This window comes from Zosterops lateralis, assembly GCF_965231275.1.
Source record: "Zosterops lateralis genome assembly, chromosome: 22".
Lineage (NCBI taxonomy): Eukaryota > Metazoa > Chordata > Aves > Passeriformes > Zosteropidae > Zosterops > Zosterops lateralis.
The window spans coordinates 7894273-7915665 of record NC_139782.1 but is presented as its reverse complement, the minus strand read 5'-3'; the positions used below and the strand labels follow the sequence as shown (position 1 = coordinate 7915665).

General features: G+C 46.7%; 1 protein-coding gene across 6 annotated transcripts in view; it reads left to right on the top strand.

The window, feature by feature from the left end:
• The window catches only part of CASZ1 (castor zinc finger 1), a gene marked incomplete at its 3' end in the record, with an annotated part of 102125 nt that overhangs the window by 71497 nt on the left and 9235 nt on the right, over positions 1 to 21393 (top strand). For 5 of the 6 annotated variants that reach the window (XM_083876829.1, XM_083876826.1, XM_083876827.1 and 2 more), the window contains 13 exons: positions 21 to 111; positions 2187 to 2351; positions 4860 to 5032; positions 5759 to 6627; positions 8517 to 8658; positions 9812 to 9875; positions 12441 to 12601; positions 15567 to 15689; positions 16115 to 16450; positions 17191 to 17389; positions 17931 to 18102; positions 20330 to 20478; positions 20902 to 21136. In XM_083876829.1, the coding sequence (XP_083732955.1) occupies positions 21 to 111; positions 2187 to 2351; positions 4860 to 5032; positions 5759 to 6627; positions 8517 to 8658; positions 9812 to 9875; positions 12441 to 12601; positions 15567 to 15689; positions 16115 to 16450; positions 17191 to 17389; positions 17931 to 18102; positions 20330 to 20478; positions 20902 to 21136 (2879 nt within the window). Of the gene's footprint in view, positions 1 to 20; positions 112 to 2186; positions 2352 to 4859; positions 5033 to 5758; positions 6628 to 8516; positions 8659 to 9811; positions 9876 to 12440; positions 12602 to 15566; positions 15690 to 16114; positions 16455 to 17190; positions 17390 to 17930; positions 18103 to 20329; positions 20479 to 20901; positions 21137 to 21393 lie in introns of those variants that run through there. The other variant, XM_083876831.1, reaches the window with a different exon arrangement.

Genomic DNA, 21393 nt, shown 5'->3' with positions numbered 1-21393 from the left:
TCCCTCTCTCCTGTTTGCAGGTTCTCTGGCAGTCAGCACTGTGGACACATACACTGCGCCTACCAGTACAGAGAGCATTACCACTGCCTGGACCCCGAGTGCAACTACCAGGTAGAGCAACGCTCAAAACAGCAGCACGGCTCCCTGAACATACCAGGGAGTGTGTGTCCTCCTGTGCCTTCCCCCCACAGCCACACACATGCCTTTTCAGTCTGCTGCTCTGAAGGAGGGCAGGATATGTTCTGAATTTAACACTACTTTATTTTGCTCCCATTTCACTCAATCTAATACCATTTAACCAAACTCAGACCGCTACAACGAGGAGCCGAATATAGATCAGCTCAAGTCAGTGGGAACCACATTTATATCAGTGAAACACCAAGAGCATAACTTGTGCTGCCTTACAAACTGTGCCTGAAACTAGGGAATGCTGACCTGTTAGTCTGTCTCTTTCCCTCCTGCTGCCCGAGTGCCTTTGCAGCAGCAGTATCTGCAACAAAACACCCAGTAGGACCAGCAGCGGTGTGGGATTTGCGGGGAAGGCGCGGGGGCAGCAGCGATGCTGTAACTGCTGGGAGCATTGCCAGAGTGTGCAGAGTGTGCACGTCAGGCCAGCAGGTCACGTGCTGTGTTTGTTTACCCTGATCCCAGGTCTCGGAGTTTGACACTGGCATTTCTGTGGTCAGGCTGATGCCTGAGTGGGAATCCCAGAGTTTGCCTCCGCTGTGCACCAGACACAACTTCAGCCCTGCCCTAGGAGACCTCTTGGTCTCATGGGGATGAGTCTGACCACAGCAGAGGAAGTTGATCTGGAGCTGCTGGGTTTGGCTGTGGGTTTCTATTGATCAAAGGAGAGTTTCCCTCCAGGATGCACGTACTGGTCCTTCTAGCCCAAGCATCGAGTAATCAAGATGAGTCTCTCCCAACTGTGACACAGATATCCCTGCACCAGAAAGAGAGAAACGTAAAGGATGGAAAAACAGAAAAACCTATTATTATGATTGGCCTCATGATTATTTCCTAAGGAGTCTGGAAGCTGTTTGCAAAGGAGCTGTCTGGTCTCGCAGGGAATAAGGATTTAGGCTGCTTTTTAAAATGCAAATTATTTTATGGCTGAGATATATTTTAGAATAAGTAACGCTTTGTAATAAGTGGGCACAAATTAACAATGATTGGCAATAGCAATCCTGTATGTACGCCCTGGGAAATCATAGCTCCAGCCTCCAAGGGGTTTCTGTTGAAATCTATATCCATATATTCCCGTGCCAATACCAACGAGATTGATCAGGATTGATATTATAGGAGGAAAGAGTGGAAGCGATAATCATTTGTTTCCTATGAGGCAGACTAGAAAAGTTGTTAAACATTAGAATACAGGCCTTTTCAATTACTGCTCAAAATAAATGGATATTGATTTCTTTTTAAAAAAAAATCAGATTTACTTTCTCACCTTCAGTGGTAAATATTGATGTCTGTGGGAAATAGAAATAAAAAGCTTCATTTTAAAGGCACTTAGCCTGCCCTGACAATGGGGTACCCCTTCATTGCTTCAAGCAGGTAGAGATTGAAAAGGATATTCTGTTGATACAGATTTAGCTCTGAGCTCTATTTTTCTGTAGAAAAACATCTTTTTCTGTGACTTGAAGAAAGTCTTGTGTCCCTGTTTTCCTAATAAAACCATCCTACCTTTTAGAGGACACAAGGGTGTCATAGAATGGGAAGAGAGTGTAAAAGAGCAAAGAGTTTTTCCCGATTTCTAGTCCAACATGAACGTGGCAGCCAGTGTCTTGCTAACCACTACAGTGAGTGACTGTGAAGCTTGGCTTCCTTGCTTGTAGGCTGTTCAGTTCACTGGTTGGCTTTCTAACTATAGCACTTCTTGAGATAGTAGCAGCTAAAATTATGGTAGAACAACTGCAATCTTAAAGCTGCAGGGAGCAGATTCTGGGCATCACCCCAGTGTCATGTTTACTCTAGAACTTTTCATGTGTATTTACTTTCCCTTTACCAAGAAGATACACGCACACAATTCCTCTTTAATCTGATTCTCTTGGGGTGATTACTGCCAAGCTTTCAACTCCTGGTCCCATAAGTTTATTAACAACAAAAGGCACCCACCCTGCCCCCAGGATTACTCACCCACTGGCATCATGCGTGTCTCACTGTCTGTCTCTGTATCTCTGCAGAGATTCACTAGTAAACAGGACGTGATTCGGCATTACAACATGCACAAGAAACGTGATAACTCCCTGCAGCATGGCTTCATGCGCTTCAGCCCCCTGGACGACTGCAGCGTGTACTACCACGGCTGCCACCTGAACGGGAAGAGCACTCACTACCACTGCATGCAGGTAGGGACAGCACGGGACACGGTGGGACCAGCTCCTCTCCGGGCCTCTGCGAGGATTCATTCACCAGTTCCCTTGTCAGAGAGCACAGGGCTGTCCTGAGGCAGAGGGGGACATTCGTAGCCTGTCTTACTCACTTCTGATCCAGGAGCCTCACTATGCCCTGTCCTCACTGCACCTGTCCTGCCAGGTGTTGGGAATGGCAAAGGGAAGCCCCATTCTCAGTTTTTAGAAGCCGTGTCCGTGCAGTGAGGCAAAGCAGGTCTCAAAGTTTTCTCATAATCTTGGACTTGTTCAAGCAAGTCCCGTTCTCCAAGACTCAGGGATTTAATGCCACTGCACTGTCTCTGCTCAAATCGGATCTGTCCCTCCCTTGAAACCAGACTTTCTTGTGGCACATCTGCCCTTTAGCACTGGGTTAATTTCCTCCATATTAAATTTCCAAAGTAATTAAACCTTAATGTCACATATCTGCAGTTAACACCCCTGGTTCTCCATGTCCTTTGCCAGTGGCACTCGTGTGGGGTGTAGGCTGAGAGCCGTGTTTCAGGGGCAGCCAAACTGCAGCAGCAGTGCAGCCAGGGCTGGAGCTGCTGCACAGATGTCGCTGTGATGCCTTCACTGTTTCACACATGGACACACCACATTGTTTGGGTCTTACCCTTATAGTTCCTCAGGATCAATGGTTTGACATGCACTTGTTTTAGCAGAATTGTGGCCTAAACCATTGTCCTGAGAATGTGCTGCAGTTACAAGCAGATGATCAGCCAACCCTTGGTGACAGATTTTCTGGTGTGAAAAGTCAGGCTCGCTTCCCGACCTGTCCCAGCAGTTTAAGACCCCAGTTAAAGTCACAAGGCCTTAATCACATGCTTAAATGCTTTGCTAGGATAGACTTCAGCATATGTTTAACTTGAAGTCAGGTAAGCTTTCTGAAGTCAATGGGGCTTAAGCACATACTTAAATGTTAGGCATGCACTCAAGTTCTGTCCTGAATAGGGGCTGGCTGAAGCATGTGCTTACAGCATTTGATAAATTGGGAATTTCATGTGTCTTTCTCTTGAGGAGATTTTCTGTTATGCTTCCATAATATTGATTATTTAGTTTCTTCAGTTGAGCAGGGTGGGATTTGTTTGATTTTTTTTTAGAATACGAGGAGTGTTTCACAGCTTTAACTCACTCTGAGTTGATATAGAGACCCTCGCTTACACAACTATATATGGCTAATTCCATCCTGTGCCCACTGTCTTCCAGTAATGTAATGCCCATGTAAGCAGTGTCTTACAGGAAAGGTGTCAGAATATAAACTCCGAATTAAGGAAAATACTGCTTAAATGGCAGAATTTGTGCTATCCATCACGTGGAGTTTTTTTTTCTTTATGTCCATAATTGGTGTGGATAAAATTCAGTTAGCTGTTTATATAAACTGACATTTTTTTAGGCTTTCGCACCAAGAGCTGCATTGCAAATTATTCCTAAGGACACTTTTGTTTAATTCTTTTTTTTAATGCCATGCAGGGCCTGTCTTTTTTCAAGGTGTCAGTGTGGAGAGAGAGAGGCTCTTTTATATTGGAAATAGCTGGAGATCCTTTTTTATTTTTTTTCTCTGGGTATTTGTCATGGGTTTTGTTATTGCCTGTTTGAATCAACCTGGGCTGAACTAAGGGGTGGTGTTTTCCTTCTCTTCATTTCTGAGATGGTGCAGGCATTGGCACATGTTGTGCTAGAAGAAAAGAAAAAAAATCCTCCCTCAGCAGGGCTGAGGACGTTTTCAGATTCCAGTGGGTTTTTACTCAATATGGCAAAGTTGCCCCGCTTTACCCAGAGGAAAGCAGGTTTTCAGCATTCCGTCCTCGTCACAGCATTCCCATTCGCTGCACAAGTTTAAAATTATTGAAGTGGGAGTCTTGAACAGTGACAGGGAAAAAAAAGTCACCAGTTTGCTAAAACCAGCTGAACATGGGCTTTAAGATTTGCTAGAATGGAACCGTTTATTACAAGCTCAAAAGACTGGTTGGCCTCGTGTTGCACCAGCATGCCTTACCTCCCAGAAGGACTAAAGGAGTAAATCACTTATTCCCACTCAATTTTGTATTCCCCAAATGGATGAATTCCTGCTTTGTTCTGTGTCACTCTAAGATAACAAAAAGCAACAGCATCAGTTAGCGTTCTGTTCTCTTTAAGAGCAGGATCCCTACTAACTGCTTCCCCAAGCAGGCATGATTATCTGGAGCTGGTGTTTTATCCCTCCCATCCTCCCTTTTTTTCTTACTGTTTCATGCCCAGAGTTGGTTTGGGTTTGGTTTTTGTTGTTTTTTTTTTTTCCCACAACTGCTCTATGCTCTATCAGTCTTTAGATTGGGAATTAAAGTGATGACTTAATACCCCTAGGAGAAGCACACAAATGGAACTATTAAATGTACGTGTGCTGCTCATGTATTTATTGCTGCTGGTAATAATGTCAGGCTGTTAAACCGCTGTGCTGATGACTCCTCTTTGGGCCTGGGGTAGGTGGGTTGTAACAAGGTCTATACAAGCACCTCTGATGTGATGACCCACGAGAACTTCCACAAGAAGAACACGCAGCTCATCAACGACGGGTTCCAGCGGTTCCGTGCCACGGAGGACTGCGGCACCGTGGAGTGCCAGTTCTACGGGCAGAAAACCACTCACTTCCACTGCAGGTGAGACAGCAGGGAGGGGGAGGAGTCCTGCCTCAGAGCTGTGGGGTCTGTTTGCCTCCTTCTGCCAAGTCATAATTTCAGGAGCGTGCACAGGGACTTGATTTGCCCTGCTGTGACCTTCTCAGTACTGCTCCTGGGAGAACTTGTGTACCAGAGCAGATGTGATTTCCAGGATTGTGCCACAGACCACTCTGAAGGCGGGAGTATGATCTGAGGAGAGGATACCCACTAGAAAATAGAGCCTAGAATCATTTGGGAAAGAGACCACAGTGCTCTTCAGAGTGCAGCTGAAGTAGGCCATTAATACACTGCTAATGGCACTTCCATGATAGGGTTCTCTACAACCAGCTCATCCCTTTTGGGGCCAGACTTAGCCTTCTGTACACAACTGCTCTTGTATTCATTTCTTGTGCTTTCAGAAAGAGTAGGAAAACACAGTTTGTACCTTAGTCCCCTTGACCTGCTGTTTAGTTGGAACTTTTAGTGAAGGGAGCCTGTGTTCCCATGTTCCTGTGACAGTTCCACCGTGGAGTGAGCTTCCCAGCTCTCCCACATGGCAGCATATCTGCTTGCCTGGGTGTCCCAGGTTAACCCACAGACAAACCCTCAGCCCCTCTGCAGCTGGGGCAGTTGTCTCATTACAGCCCCAGTCCTTGTCCTAGAGGGAGGCAGGAGACAGCAGCTCTGCCTACACAGCCAACCACCCTCTCCTCGATGCCCTTGCAGGAGACCTGGGTGTACATTCACCTTCAAGAACAAGTGTGACATTGAGAAGCACAAGAGCTACCACATCAAAGATGATGCCTATGCCAAGGATGGCTTCAAGAAGTTCTACAAGTACGAGGAATGCAAGTACGAGGGCTGTGTCTACAGCAAGGCCACCAACCACTTCCACTGCATAAGGGCAGGCTGTGGTTTCACCTTCACCTCCACCAGCCAGATGACCTCCCATAAACGCAAACACGAGCGCCGGCACATCCGGAGCTCAGGGGTGCTGGGCCTGCCCGCCTCACTCCTGGGCCCAAAGGATAACGAGCAAGAGGAGTCCAGCAATGATGACCTTATTGACTTCTCGGCCATGAGCTCCAAGAACTCCAGCCTGAGTGCCTCCCCGACCAGTCAGCAGTCTTCCGTTTCTCTCATCGTCCCAGCCGCACCCTCCTCTGCGGCTGAGCTCGCTTCCTCACAGGCCACCAAGTCTGCCAACAGCATGACACCAGCCACAAAGATCTCTGGCCTGCTCTCCCAGGCTCTTCCCAGCAATATACCCTTGGCCCTGGCACTCTCCAACTCAGCACTTCCTGGAACAGCTGGATCCTTCTTCCCCATCATCCCCAGCCGGGTCTCTACACCGCTTCCTGCCAGCTCGGCTAATCTGATGACTGCTGGTTCTTCTAGCACCAATCCAGCATCATCTGCTCCTACAGATTCCTCATCCCAGGCAGTTTCAGCATCTGGTGAGCCAGTGGCTACTTCTTCACCTGCTCCAGCAGCCTCTATAATGGAAAGGATCTCTGCTAGCAAGGGATTAATCTCTCCTATGATGGCCAGGCTGGCAGCAGCTGCACTCAAGCCCTCTGTGGCACTTGAAGCAGGTGAGTTACTTCATCAGTTGGGATAGTTAGTGGTGGGAGGCAGAGCAGGGCCTGGTGACTTGGAGGAGAGTGAATGAGAAGCCCTCAGTTGTCTATGGGACTGCAGCTGGGGAGGGGGTAGAAAAAGAAAATAAATGGGAGAATGAATTTGGTTGTGTCTAATTAACCCTTGAGGAAGGCAGTCTTGGCAAGGTTTCCTGTGGAGCCTGGCTATGCCTACATGGCCAGGAGAGAGGCAAGAAACATCTTTGCCCATGAAGGGAGTAGGCTCTTAGCAGAGCTGAAGTGTTGCCATGTGTAACTGGCTATAGGCTGAAAAGACAGAGGCACTGCATTGAAAATAAAAATTAAGAAAAAATACCTTGGCCAGTACTTGCAGGCTCTACTGAGACTGTATCAAGCTTTAGCTGGGCCCAGTGTTGATGGTCCTGTAGCCCATGGCCAGTTGTTTCCCTGATCTGGGGGATTGTTCTGTGCTTCAGCTTTGTTGTCCCAGCTGTGGGTTTGGGGATAGTGTTAGTACAGTCCACAAACAGGACCTTCTTTTTGGTCAGTTCTTGCAAGCTGCACTCCCCTCTCCCTGTGCTACCTGAGGGATAAAAGATGGGAAAGGGAATTCCCCCGGAGCTCTTCCTGCTGCCACCCAGAGCTGGGGCAGGTGGCAGCTCCATCCCTGCCCTGACAGATGGATGTGGAGCTCCAGTGAGAGCCCAGGGAACCTGCCCCGGGTGCTGAAGGGGCTCAGCTCATGGTGGGCAGCGAGGGGCCGTGCAGGGGAGGCTGTGGCTGGCAGTTAATTCCCCTGGGCTGTCCCGGCTCCATCCCGGGCTGTGGGATGCCCTGGGAGCGCTGATGATGCTCATCTTCCCAAGAGCAAACGGGGGGAGTGTGAGGAAGTGCTCTGATTAAAGAGGGAGGGGATCCTTCGCATACTTTTAAAATTATTCTTTGAAAAATTGTTTCCTAAAGCAGAGAAAGGTCATTGAGGGAACTATTTTCCTTTATTTTTTAATAAAATGCCACTTGCAGCCTGAGAAGCAGCTCGCCGTCAGCTGTACTGCCGGAGGGTAAATTAATATTTTAGTCACTTGGGGATTGTGGAAAAAAAAGCTCTGCAGACATGTTTCTGTCAGCAACTTTTTTTCCCCCTCCTTTTTTCTTTGCTGTTTTTTCCTAATTTTTTTTTTTCTCCAATTTGTTCTCCTTCCCTCCCTACCCTCCAACCACCCCCGGTCCCCTTTTCCTCTCATCCTTTAATTTGAATTCTCCTTTCAGAGGCTGGGCAATCCTCCCCGAAGAGCAGCGTTCCCGTTGTCTGGGGGCCCGGGAGGGCGGTGGCAGGAGGAGGTGGCCCCGCTGTCACCCCGATAGTCCCGGCGGGGCAGATGCTGCTGCTGGGCAGGCTCACAGTGGGGCCAGCACTGTCGCTACGGCAACGCTGGGATTGGGGACGAGCAAAGGGGGCTTGACTAGCAGTCGAAAGCTGCCACATTGCCTCAGCATTAACAGAGTCTTTAATAAACGCTTAAGAGGCAGCCCCGCAAATTAGTTGTGACAGTTTGTGCAGAGAATCAGGTCTCCCCCACGCTCCTTCCGCCCTTCTCTTTTAAAGGGCCCATAGCCTGGACAACTTTGACATAATTTTGCAATAATTATCACTTGAAGAATTTCCACGCTGGAGTGGACGTCAGAACCCATCATGTCAACTTGGCAATAAACGCTGACCAGCAATCCCAGTTCTTCCCTCCCCCCCAACACTTTTTCTTTGCTTTTTCCACTTAGGCACTGATGCCCACGGTTTAACTTACTCATTTGCCGTTGTAACCTCATTTTAGACCCGTGCTTTTAATGTAATTTTTGCACTTAATTTCACTGTATTTCTTGAGCAGGGAATGGACAACCAGCACCTCCTGGACGGTTCAATCCAGTTCAGGTGAAGCAGGAACCTGCAGAGGCCATGGGACCGTCATCTGCCACCAGTCAGGACCCCTTGCAGGAGCACAGCTTGGACCTGAGTGTCAAGGACCATGGGTGAGAGATGTGGGCAGGCAGGCACGCTCAACACTTCCAGCATCAGGCTTAGGGAAGTTTCCATACCTGTAATTCAAGAGGACACAGCGTGCTGGTGAAAGGCAGCTTCACAGTGCTTGAGTTGGGACACCCCAAAACGGGAGGCAGGCAGGCTCACTCTGCTCCCCAGTAAGTGTATGTTCTCTAGATGGTTCTTTGGGCTCACAGGCACCTACTGACTCTTCCACAAGAGCTTCACTTCTTGTGCTCCCTTCTGAAAATGGAGCCACTGGCAAAGCTGTTTTCACTTAGTTCTCTTGTCATCAATTTCTGATTGAAACTGCCCCAGTGCCACACCTCAGCACGCTCTTAGCAGCAGCATTTGCACTGCTGGAGTCTGTTGAGTCAGGGCTAAGGGAAGCACATTCCAGAGAATCTGGACACACAAAACAGGTGGATGTCAGGGTCTGGCATAGGCTGCTCTGCAGTTATGGTGATGGTTGTGCAGATGTGAATGCACCTATCCCAAACCATGTGTCCCACTTGCCCAGCATCTCTGCTGACAACAGGAGTGTTTGGGGATTGTACTGTGTGGGAAAAGTGCAGGGGAACTGATCCTGGGGATAAGTGAGCTCCACTTTGACCTTTGAATCCATTCCTGTCCATACCTTATTTAAAGAAGCATCCCTTTGGGAGTCCAGCACTTGGAGCAACTGCAGAGATCCTAAGGCTGCCTTTCAGTGCAGGAGTGTGCCTTGCCTTCCTTACTGCCCAGAGGACCCCTGTCCCTGGCAGTATGAGCCTTCATCAACATCCCTCCTGCTTTTGTGGTATTTTTGGGATATTTCCGAAAGTTCTTACAGGATGAAAGGGTAAAACCTGGGGGAGGTCATGAGTTAACAATTAAATTGTGATGGAGTGAACACTGGGGGAAGAGGTCTGGGCCATTTAGTAGTTGAAAGAACTAAATTCTGCAGACCTGGGACCCTCTTTCTGTCCCTCTTGGCCAGCACAAGTAAACGGGTTTGGCCTGCCCAAGGGAGGGTTGGCATCATTCTTTTCCTCTGGATGTAGTAGGTGAGGAGTGAGGCAGCTTGAAGGGAGAAGGATTAATCTCAGGGCTCACAGTCCCTGTGCACATCTTAACTAAACCCTGTTGGTTTGTGTGTTTCAGTAATGAATCAAATGGCCACACAGTCTCGGCAAATTCATCTCTTTTATCCTCGCTTATGAATAAGGTAAGAGCCATCCATCAAACGCCTTTCATTCCCCCCACCAAGAGAAATTAAAGCCGCGATAGCGGGGAAGGGGGGGAAGAGATGTGTTTGTTTTTTAATGTTTTGCCTCTAATAAGATGAGTTTGTACCATTTAAATTTTGAGACCATTTTTCATCGGGTATAATTTCAGAGCCACTGCTTACGAATTAATTTAATGAACTGGCTGAAGAAATATATTGCCGCCTCTGACACCTTTTTTTTTTCCCATCCTTTCTAGACAGAGGCTCCAAAAGGTTTCTTTTCTTTTCTTTCTCTATTCTATTTCTTTGCTTCTTTTTTTTTTTTTTTTTTTTTTTTTTGCGTGGGTGTGTGGTTTGGGTTGGTTGCTTTGTTTGTTTTGGGGGGTGTTTTGGTTTTTGTTTTGTTTTTGTTTTCAGAACCTGGCAACTTCTTTACTCATTTTTTTTACTTACTTAAAAACATTTTCCTTCATTTGGGGAGGGAGAGAATAATCTGTTTTTATGAAAGAGAAGAAAAAATTAGAAGTTTTGAACCAAAATCATCAATTTCTGTCTTTCTGGTGTGAGTAATGGTATCTAACAGAGTCCCCTTTACAGTGTTTTAGAAAATTTATTTTAGATAATGCACAGTTTCTTTTTCCTTACTTTTTTTGTTAAATTATACATCATCTCAAATGTATATTTCTCTTTCACATGATAAATTCTACTGTACCAAGATTAATTTTGTGACTGTGTACAACTGCAGTAGAGATCAGGGCACCCTTTGAGCCATGCTTTAATATTCTGTTATGTGATAGGTTTTATAGGCAGAACTATTGCCATCCCCTTGGCTCCGGGTGTTACATGCATCGAGGCCTCAAGAGAGGGCAAAGTGACTTTGCCTTTTAATCTCCCACCTCCTTTCTTTCTTATCACTGTTTTTTCTCTGTGTTGTTTAATTTCTGTGTTTATCCTTATGTCACTTTTCTCCTCCGTTGGCTCTCTGTTACACTGGGGTTTTCATTTTCCCTTTTAAACTTAATTTCTGATTTGTTCCTTTGTATTGTCCCTTTAGTGTTTCCAAATATGCAGGTCTTTCTTTAGTGAGCAAATTAATTTAGTTACTCTGCTCACTGGGGTCATGGGTCGTTCTGAAGGTCCCAGATCAGGGAAATTCTCCTTCCTGGAGACTTCACTTGAAAAATCTCCAGGATATGTGATTTAAGTATACGTTTAGAAAAAAGCGTTTCTTTGTGTGCAGCCTGACATAACGGTCTTTAAGTTGTGCAGAGCAAGTGTAGCACAGGTGCAAACTAAGAGTCAGGTTAAAGGACTGGGATTAACCAATGAGATAAAGCAGCAAGGAGTAGAACCCACTGTGTGTGTGATTGATGGAACCAGTTCCAAGACTAAAGATTGCAGAGTCGAGCTCAGTCTGCTCAGGAAGACATCACACTTGCTTCTTCCTCTTGCTGTACACAATTTCCGTCCATGGGGGAATCCTTCACTGTTTTTCTAGGAAAAAGAGCCCTTTGCAGAAATGGAATTACCAGTGGAAACACATGACCTGAATTCCTGACTCCAGCCATAAAGAATTGCAGTCTCCACACAGCAGCAGGGGCTTTACCTTCAGGGGGCATTAAGAGAGCCTCAAATAACCAGGATTCCTGTAGCCTATTGCAGTTTATTTAGGGGGCTGTCAGGCTTAATTAACTGATATTTATAAAGGGCTTCTAGACCCTCAAGAGGGTGGAGTTTCCTGTGCAAGTGTTGGGCCCAATCCTGCATTTTATTCATGCTGTGAAATTTGCTGTTGTTACTGGAGGTAATTGAGAGCACAACAGAGAAAGAAAGAGTCTGGGAAATTGTGCATTTATTCCAAAAGAAAATTTTCTCTCTAGGCAGGATTGAGTAACTTCATTTTTCTGTCCTGCACATCATACAGCTGGACCTCTAAACTTTCTCTGTGTAGATTCTATTTGAAGCCTTTCATGCAATGCAGATTGAGTCCAAGTCCTGCTTCGTGGAGGATCTGTCCATTTAGCACAGAAAAGTGACATTATTTTATTATTGAAGTTAGTAAGAACTTTCCAGGAACTTGAGACAGAATTTTTCTCCACTTGAATGAGATTTTCATCCTTCTACCTTCACACTTCAGTCACTTTAAAGGAGACATCCTTGTGGCTGGGATGACTGAATAAAATTAGAGTATACCAGTTCCATCACCAGCAATTTGTAGGAGCCACACAGGGCTATTCCTGTTGAAACCCACACACCTTTTCCACAGTGAAATAGGAGATGTCTCTCTTCACCTCAGTTTCCTCATGGATAAAGTACATGATGCTTCATTACTTCAACAAGATCCATGAATAAATATTCAATGGGCACCTGAGTGCTTCATGGTGGTTGGGTGGAAGATGCAGAAGTGAGGTGTTACTTTTATTGATGCAGTTGGAGTGGCCTGCACAGACTTTTTGTCTTCTCTTTTAATCTGTGAAGACACTGCTCTCTGTGGGACAGTCCTGAGGGTGGCCCTGTCTGTGTCTGTGTGCTGGGCCTGATGCAGTGTCTGTGTTCTTGTTCCAGATGTCCAAGACCAGCGCCAGCCTTGGCAACCTGCTGAACATTAAGATGGAAGGTGAAGGCAGCCAGGTTGGGGCTGGGGAGCCAAGCCAGTACTTGGGCAAGGCAGTGAAGGCACTTGTCCAGGAGAAGCTCTCTGAGCCATGGAAGATGTACCTGCGCCGGTAAGGAGAGCATGGAACTGGGAACAGAGGGAAAGGGAAAAGTTCTTCCTTTGCAAAGTGTCTGACTCATTGGCTCACCCTGAACACAGAGTTCTGTTTAGTGAAAATTCTAATTCTGTCAGACACTACCCACCTGCACCAGGTGTTAATGGCTGGTAAGAAATACCTGCCCATGTAGATTTTTTTTGCAAAGGGATCTTGAGAACCAAATAGAAGCACAGATCTTCATGTGGTTCTGTTATCCTGGACTTCACCTTGGGCTCCTCCTTATGACCCTGTTGTGCAAGGCCAGGGGTCCCAGTGCAGCTCTTAGCCCTGGACCTGTGTGAGACCGTGGCCAGTTACTACACACAGGTCACTGCAGCCTTGACATGCTTCCTGTGGTGTTTCAGCTGAAACAAAACAAGTTTTGGGGATGTAGAGGCATGGGAATAAGGAAAAGGGTATGGGAGCTGGGATGTTTTCTGCTGCTGAGGAGACTCAAGAGGAAAATGGAGCAGATACAGAGCTCACCCACGTACAGACACATGCACACACATGCCCAGACAGACACACAGATACACCCAGGCAGGCACATGGGTTTGTGCTCTGACACAGAGAATCCCCTACAAATGCCAGTGCATACTTTGTGAATCACAGGCTTTAATAAAGAAGACTAGAAAATCTTCTAGTGCATCAGCCCCTGGCTGGTGTGAGATCCTTCCCTGCAGTCCATTTGCATTTTGTCCTGTCTGGTTGTAATTCTGCCAGGCAGTGTGGCTATTTTCTTGTCTCTGAGAACATTATTCTACCACCTAGTAAGTGTCAATGTCACAGCCTTTTCTGTGGTATGCAGCCTGAATTCCACTTCTTGTAGTTTTGTTGCAGCTCTGTTTATATCCCCTTGAACCACAGCAGATCATCCCTCTCTGCAGCTGGAGTTCAGCCCCTTCAGACAGTCCCAAACTTTCAGCATTCCATTTAACCAGGCTTACTTCCTTTGATTTGACTCTGGATTAGTCCCTTCTGCCCGTGGGTCCTGTTGCTTTCGTGGTGTTCCCTGGATGGGGCAGAATTTCCCCCCTCCCGACAGAACAAGTTTCCTGCCCCCAAACAGGCAGCTCACCATTTGTTTGTATCTACACAGAGTAATGTATGGCACCATGTTTATTATCCTCTATGACACAGAATTGCTTTTAACGTTGTTTAGTGAGTCCCCAGTGTATTAAACAGCCCCCACGCCCAGGTGTACTTGTTGTCTGTTTCCAAACATGATTCTCCTGTTCTGACCCTTCTCCCTTGTCTGGCCAAACCTCTCTGTGCTCTTTTCCTCCTCTTGCACTGGTATTGCCACCTCCTCCCAGTTTAGTATCTTTGTGAATTTCATAAACATGCTCTTTACTCCTGGATTACTAATTAAGATGTTAAATAAACTGAGGCTAACCCAAGTCCTCCTCTCAGCACTCACACCATGCCTCCTCCTCCCAGCTCAGTGTGGTGCTGGTTGTCAGCAGCCTTTGTTTATGGTCCCTCAGCCAGTTTCAACCCATGAGGTGGCATTACATCCAGGCCAATTGGAATTCATTCTAAGCATATGCAAGACTGAATCAAATGCTTTACTAAAATCCAAATATATTGCATCCCTTCATCCACTAATTTTGTAATTCTATCAAAAAAGGCAATTAAATTTGTCTGGCAAGATTTATTCTTTATAATCCTGATGCTGTTTATTGCTCATGGTTCCTTTATCCTCTAGATGTTTAATGATTTTCTCCTCCCTCTTAATATTTGTTCCATTACTTTACTGAAAGGAGAAGTTAAGGCCAGAGGTATGATAATTGCAAGAGATGACTTGTCTTTTTTTTCCCCTCAAAGAACCAGTACCTTGACTGTTTAATTTCTTTTTTTTTTCCACTTATGTAGTACCTCCCACTTCCCTATGGCTTAAAACCCAGCAAATGGTAATGTAATCAGTTTGGGAGTTAATTTCCATTGCACTTCGGGACATACATCATCCAGACTGACTGATTTGTGCATTCTTACATTTTTCGAATTAGTCCATTTATCTGCCCTTCTAGAAGGTCTTCACTACATCCCAAATTCTCTGCTTTGTCTTTAGTTTTCTCATCCATAACAAATTTTATAATGCAGCCATTTTTGATGCATCACCTCCCTTTTTGTGGGAGGCCTTCTTTCTAGGTTCAACACTTCTTGTCTCTGATAAAACAGCCCCTTCAGTTTGCAATAACGTGGTTTCTTCTCTCTTACCCCACAATTACTTTCCTTCCTCTTCTCCCTGCAAGCCATAACTGACACGTTGTATATCCACAGACCTTCCTTCTCCAGTACAAGTTTTTTCTCTTTCCTTTACCCTCCCATTGGTGAGAGGTCCCTCCTGGGACTGTACAGGCTGCTGTTTGTTTCTTGCTTTCCTGCTCATCAGAGCAACTGTAGTTTGTTGTACCTTAATTATGCAAGATTCCCTTGTTAAGTTTCAAATCCTTCCTGCCAGTGTTTCTTACTTGTTTTCTTGGTTCCCTGTGATTCTGGAGTTTCCTGAAATCACGTGTATTTGTACTGCACTTATTAAAGTCCGGAGAATCCCAGCAGTGGGTGAGCAGTGACACCACACTGAGCTGGCCATTTGCTCCAAGATAACACAAGACATTTCGTGGGTAATGTGGTGGGTTTTGCTCTGGGGTTTGCATGGCAGGGTTGTTGTTCTGTACATCAGGGATGGTGCTGTGCAGTATTTCTGCAGAACAGGCTGTAGTTGCTGCTTAGATGATGCTTCATCTCTCCCATCTGGGGGAGACCCTCCTATCCAGGGCAGGGGGTGGGTGGTTTCTGGATCTAGGTTCCCTGGAATGACTGTTGTTTGTGGGAATGCTAATAGAATTGAAAAACACAGAAAAAAAAATCTGTTCCAACTTCACTTCTCTCCTGGGGCCTTCCCTAAGATCTCTGCTTGTCTGTTTTTGGCCAGGTTTGGCACCAAGGATTTCTGCGATGCCCAGTGTGACTTTCTCCACAAGGTGCATTTCCACTGTGTGGTGGAGGAATGTGGAGCCCTCTTCAGCACCCTGGATGGAGCCATCAAGCACGCCAAGTAAGCAGGGCAGGAGGCCTGGGGGGCTTGAGAAAGCTCTGCAATGCACACTATGGTTCAAGGCCACCCCAGGTTCCTTTTAAATGGAGTGGAATATCCAAGTAAAGAATGAGTAGGGCCTTCAGTGGCCATTCCCCTGCCTGAGTCTGAAGGGGTTATAGGGAAGGAGATGTTGCAAATTTTAAGACAGATCTGCCAGCACAGTTGGTCTCTCCTGTTGGATGGTTCCCTCTGGCTCACTGCAGGAAATGACTGGCTCCTGCCAGCAGCCCTGGGAAGCTGCCTCAGAGCTGATCTCAGTGACTGCAGTGATTTTGGGGTTTCTCTAATTTGTTTACAGGCTCCTGCCACATTCTTGTTGATGTTTAATCAAATTACATGAAACTGTGAAGAATTTATGTCTGAATTAGTATCATGTTTTGCAGTTTTCACTTCCGAACTGAAGGTGGAACTGTGAAAAGCAACTCTGAGTCTCCCTTCTCAACTGCTACTGAGAATAAGGCTTCACTGGCCCCCTCATCACCATCTGCTGCTTCTGCCACCATGGCCAGTGCTCCTGCCCTTGACGTGCCCACTCCAAATCCAGCTGCTATGCCCTCTGCTCCTACACTACTTGCTTGGAAGCAGCTGGCTTCAACCATACCCCAGATGCCTCAGATCCCAGCAACAGTGCCTAACCTGGCAGCTTCACCCTTGGCAACGACTTCCCTGGAGAATGCCAAGCCTCAGGTCAAACCTGGATTTCTCCAGTTCCAGGAGAAGTAAGTTTTTGCTGCTGTTTGCCTCCTTCTATCCTCCCCAGCCTTGCAGTCCCCTCTGTACCTCTCCTTGGAGCTGCAATGCTTCTGTTCACCCACTGAGAAATCTGTCTAGAAAGTACTCTGGGCTTGATCTCACAGAAAATTTAGTTCTGTAAAGTCTAGGAAATACTTTTTAAGATTTCTGAGTGCATCTGAGAGCGCTTTTAGGCATGAGTTTAGAAGATAAATAAACTTGGTGATCTATCACTGATCCCTGTTTTGTCCCTTGCAAGAGCTGTGCAGAAATACAGGTATCTCTGCAGTGTGTTTGACAATGAAGGGTTATTGGGGCAGAAATCCTTGGGCTGAGTGGGGGCAGAAGGCACCAAACCCATTTAGCTGATGGGAGGGGCAGTGCTGGTTTTGTCAGATCAGGGGAATCCCTGGCGTCCTGCAGTGGCCACGCCCAAGAGTTGTGTTTCCTTTGAACTTTAAATTGGAAGAGTGGCCCTCAAAGACTACAGAACCCACCATGCATTGCTGTGCTCTGATAATCCTAATCAAGAAAGTGCAGTAGCTGGGTGGAATTGCAGTAACGCTGCCAGCTTCAATTTCCCTGAAGAGGAAGGTGGCTATGGGAAATCTGTGGGCCATGTTTGGAACAGAGGCTTCAGCTTGGGCTCCCCTTGAATTAAATCTTGGCAAAGAAACAAATGTGTGAAATGAGTGAAGGTGATGATTGGGTTTTGGATGTATTCCAGTGATCCCTGCTTGGCAACAGACTGCAAGTATGCCAACAAATTCCACTTCCACTGTCTCTTTGGGAACTGCAAGTATGTGTGCAAAACCTCTGGCAAAGCAGAATCCCACTGCCTGGACCACATCAACCCCAACAATAATCTGGTGAATGTGCGAGACCAGTTTGCTTACTACTCCCTGCAGTGTCTCTGTCCCAACCAGGTAAGAGCCATCCCAGAGTGGTGTTCTGGCAGGACTGGGGAGAAGGAGAGGAAGGGTCAGGTAGACTGACTCCCCAACAAGAAGTGAGGCTGTGTGTGGCTTTCTTGGCATTACTACAGAACCATGGAAATCATAATTACGTGGTCTGGAAAAACATTGGTTTCTATCAAATGGGAAATCATTGATGCTTTTGTGTTTCTTTGACTCGGGTGAGTGGACAAGGGAGGGAGAATAATCTGAGAAGACACAAAATGAAATGGAATAAAGATTTGTGGTGAATCTGTGATGAATGCAGGGAAAGCCATGAGTATGGTTTGGGATATTTCAGCACAGAATGGTGTATTACAGAGTACACAACAGCACTGTAGAAAGGCTCTAGAGGGAACAAGGTGCATGGCAAGTTGTAGAAGATAAAACGGGATCTGGAGCATCAGTGCAGGCCCCTCTGACACCTCAGAAGGGACACCATTAGTGGCAGGAGGTTGGGAGTGCATTTGTTTTAGAGGTGCCTAAAGCCCCGTGCCCGTTGTGCCCCCTCCAGCACTGTGAATTCCGGATGCGAGGGCATTACCACTGTCTGCGTCCTGGCTGCTACTTTGTCACTAACATCACCACCAAGCTGCCCTGGCACGTGAAAAAACACGAGAAGGCAGAGAGAAGGGCAGCCAACGGCTTCAAGTATTTCACCAAGCGGGAAGAATGTGGCAGACTAGGTGAGTTTTGTTCTGTTTCTCATGTGGTGTGTCCCACGGCCAGGCCAAGAATGCCATAGGTTAGAACCTGCAAGTTATGCTTAAGAAGTGTTTGGTCATTGAATCACTGAACAAGAAGGGCAACAAAACATAAAGCAGTGCCTGGTCTGTCTGGTTGAAGCATGTTTTCACAAATAGACCCAAGGTAAATGAATAAAAACTGTACTATAGAGAATTATGCATATGAATTTGTCTGGGCATAGAGCTTCCTCTTTTTTCTTCTTTTTATCTAATTGTCAAAACCTCTTTTTTTTTTTTTTTTTTTTTTGTGTGTGTGTGTGTGTGTGTGTTTGTTTGTTTTCATACTTTGTAGTCTTTTAGACGTACTGCTTGTGTTGGGTGAAATTTAAAGGTGCTCTTAGGAGAAATTTTTTTTTTTTCTTAACCAGTGCAGCATATTGAGAGTCAAATGACAAGTAAGGCCCAGTTTTCCCTATCACTCCGTTTGGAACAAAGGCTGGAACCAAACAAGGTTTAGAATAGCACCTCTGGGTGCTGTTCCTTCCCACTACAGGAAAACAGCCACAGTAGCCAGAGCAAAACTTTTCAGCTTTGAATAGATCAAGAATTTGTACCCAAATGGAAGTTTGTTTGTGGTAACCAGGGTAATGACTGTCAACAGCCAGTGCCTACCTGGGTCCTGTTTACACCTGGCAGTAGATTCAGCAGTTGCTGTTATTTACCCACCGTTTGGTGTTTCAGGTGACAGCAGGGGCTAGACAAAGCAGGACAGGGATATGTGACACCAGCCACGGGGGTGCCCTGGCAACAGGCGAGCCCTCACCTGCCCTCTGTGGTGTGTTCAGTCCTGCAGCACTCTTTGTTCCCGGTCCCAGAGCACAGGGATGGGGAGGGCGGGCGGGGTGGGGAAAGTGGGACCCAAACAAACACACTCTTGGCCTGCAGATGAAACGCTGGCTGTCAGCTCCACACGAGCTGGGTGAGTCAGGAGCTGTTCTGCACTGAGGCAGCTGCAGCCTTTGCCTGTGTCAGCAGCGTTTGGGAGGGGTGGGGTACATGCATGCAGAGGATGCACATCTGCCTGAGGGCTGGCCCTGCTGTGCAGGAGACACACATTCCGCCAGCACCCTGCATTTGCCTGCAGAGATAGAGGCAGCGTGGTGGGATGGTGTAGGTGTGTATGGTTTTACCAACATGTGGATTCATTTCTGCATCTGGGTACATCCCTGGGGTTTGTGTTGTGTATTTATAATAGCAGGTGCAGAAAGGACTGGCCTGTTTTAAGGGCTGTGAGCGTTACTGAACACACATGAGAGATTTTTTCAATGTATGTTTCTGTGTGTATAATCATAGAAGTGTGTTTGATTGGGGAGAGAGAGGTGAAACATACATATATAAGTAAAGGTGGATGGATGTAGATAGATAAGTAAAAGTGAGACTGTCTGTAGGTCTCTACCTCTGTGCATGGCCAAGGGAGGATGGGAAGCAGCAGATCCTGATCACTGATGCAGCTGTGTTTGAACTGTGACAAGCCATTGTTTATCAGCTCTGTGGCTGTTTGGGGCTGTCCATTAATGATCTGTGCACGCCTGGCACACATGGAGTGTGAAGTGCTGTATGCCAGAACCCACAAGAATTGCTTGTTGTTCAGGAGCTGCCCCTATTACACAACAGTTTTGGAGTGGCAGTAAACACTTCCTGGCTCATTCCTGCCTGACCAGAGCACACACTGTCCAGAGCTAGAGCTGCTATCAGACTGCTTTTCTGAGAGCGCAGTTAGAGGGAGAAAAAAAAAGAACTTTTCATTTCTAATCTAATTATGAGCGTGTATTTTGATTGTAGCTTCTATAATACAGCTAAATGTCCTGGTTTTGTTCTTGTTGTAAAAGAAAAGGCACTAGCTAAGACTGAAGAGCATTAGGCACTACTAGATGTAATGGCAATGTTCCTTCCTTTATAATGGCACAAAGAGGGATGGGACTAGGCTCAGGGTCATGTCTTGGATCTCTGTACACTGTAATCTTGTCTTGCAGTTGCTCAGCAGGGTCTAGATTGTGGGTTTGGGGTTTTTTCATTCAAGACTGTTCCTGAATAACCCACGACCACTGATGATGTTCAGTCCATCAGACATTCACATGGAGCAGCCCCATCCTGTCCAATTGTCTCCCCTCTGGTCCTGCTTCCTCTCGGTACCTTCAATTAACATTAAATGGTTTTGTGTCTGCAGGTTGCAAATACAACCAGGTGAACAGCCACTTCCACTGCATCCGAGAGGGCTGCCAGTTCTCCTTCCTGCTCAAGCACCAAATGACATCCCATGCCAGGAAGCACATGAGAAGGATGCTGGGGAAGAACTTTGATCGCGTTCCTACTCAGGTAACTCCTCGTGTTGAAGCTGTAGATCCACATGCAGTGTTGGCACTGACATGACTCAGGCATGGCTCCAGCATCTGACTGCAGCAGGACCTACACAGTGAGGGGGCAATGCCAACGTTAACACCTCCTCTTTGTGAACGCATCAGAATCCACACACCAGGAAGCTGCTGCCAAGATTAACACTCCCGGCTCCCGAGTGCAGCACAATTCACATTCCAGGATGCATGTGCCAGGTCTAATGCTCTGAGCCCCCAGTGCAGGAGGATTCATGCTCCTGGCCCCAGTGCATGGGTTCCACTCACAAGCATGTGCCAGTTATCCCTCATGAGCTGTGGCACAGGGAGATAAACGTGCAGACAGATGGTTTTGGTCCTGATATCTTGCTTTTGGTATAAAAGTCCCCGTCTTGTTTTCCTGCTGCAGGTTATTGGCCACACTCCAAGAAATGAAAATCTCCCCCAGGTTGGCAGCATGGCACCCAGCCCAGCCTCATCAGGAACCCCAGCTTCCTTTCAGGGACCCCCAAGCATGATGGACACTGAAACAGAAGAGTACATGGATTACACTGGCTGCAGCCCTGGGGGCATCTCCTCTGAATCTTCCAACATGGACCGCAGCTGCTCCAGCACTCCAGTGGGCAATGAAAGTACATCAGCAGGTAAGGGAGAAGGGTGTGTGTGAAATGAATCATCAGTTGCCTGCTCTCCTGGGAGATAAACTCATAAAAAGAGGCCAGGGAACAGTTGCACCTTAAAGTACACACTGTGCCAGCTGCAGTAGTGCCTCACACTAATCCAGCTCTCTCAAGCACCTGAGAGAAGAGGTCCATCAAAATACACACCTCGAGCATCCAGGAACTAGCAGCATACCTTTTTCTCCCATGAAGAGAGGTTTTTATCCTGGGTGTTGGGTTGG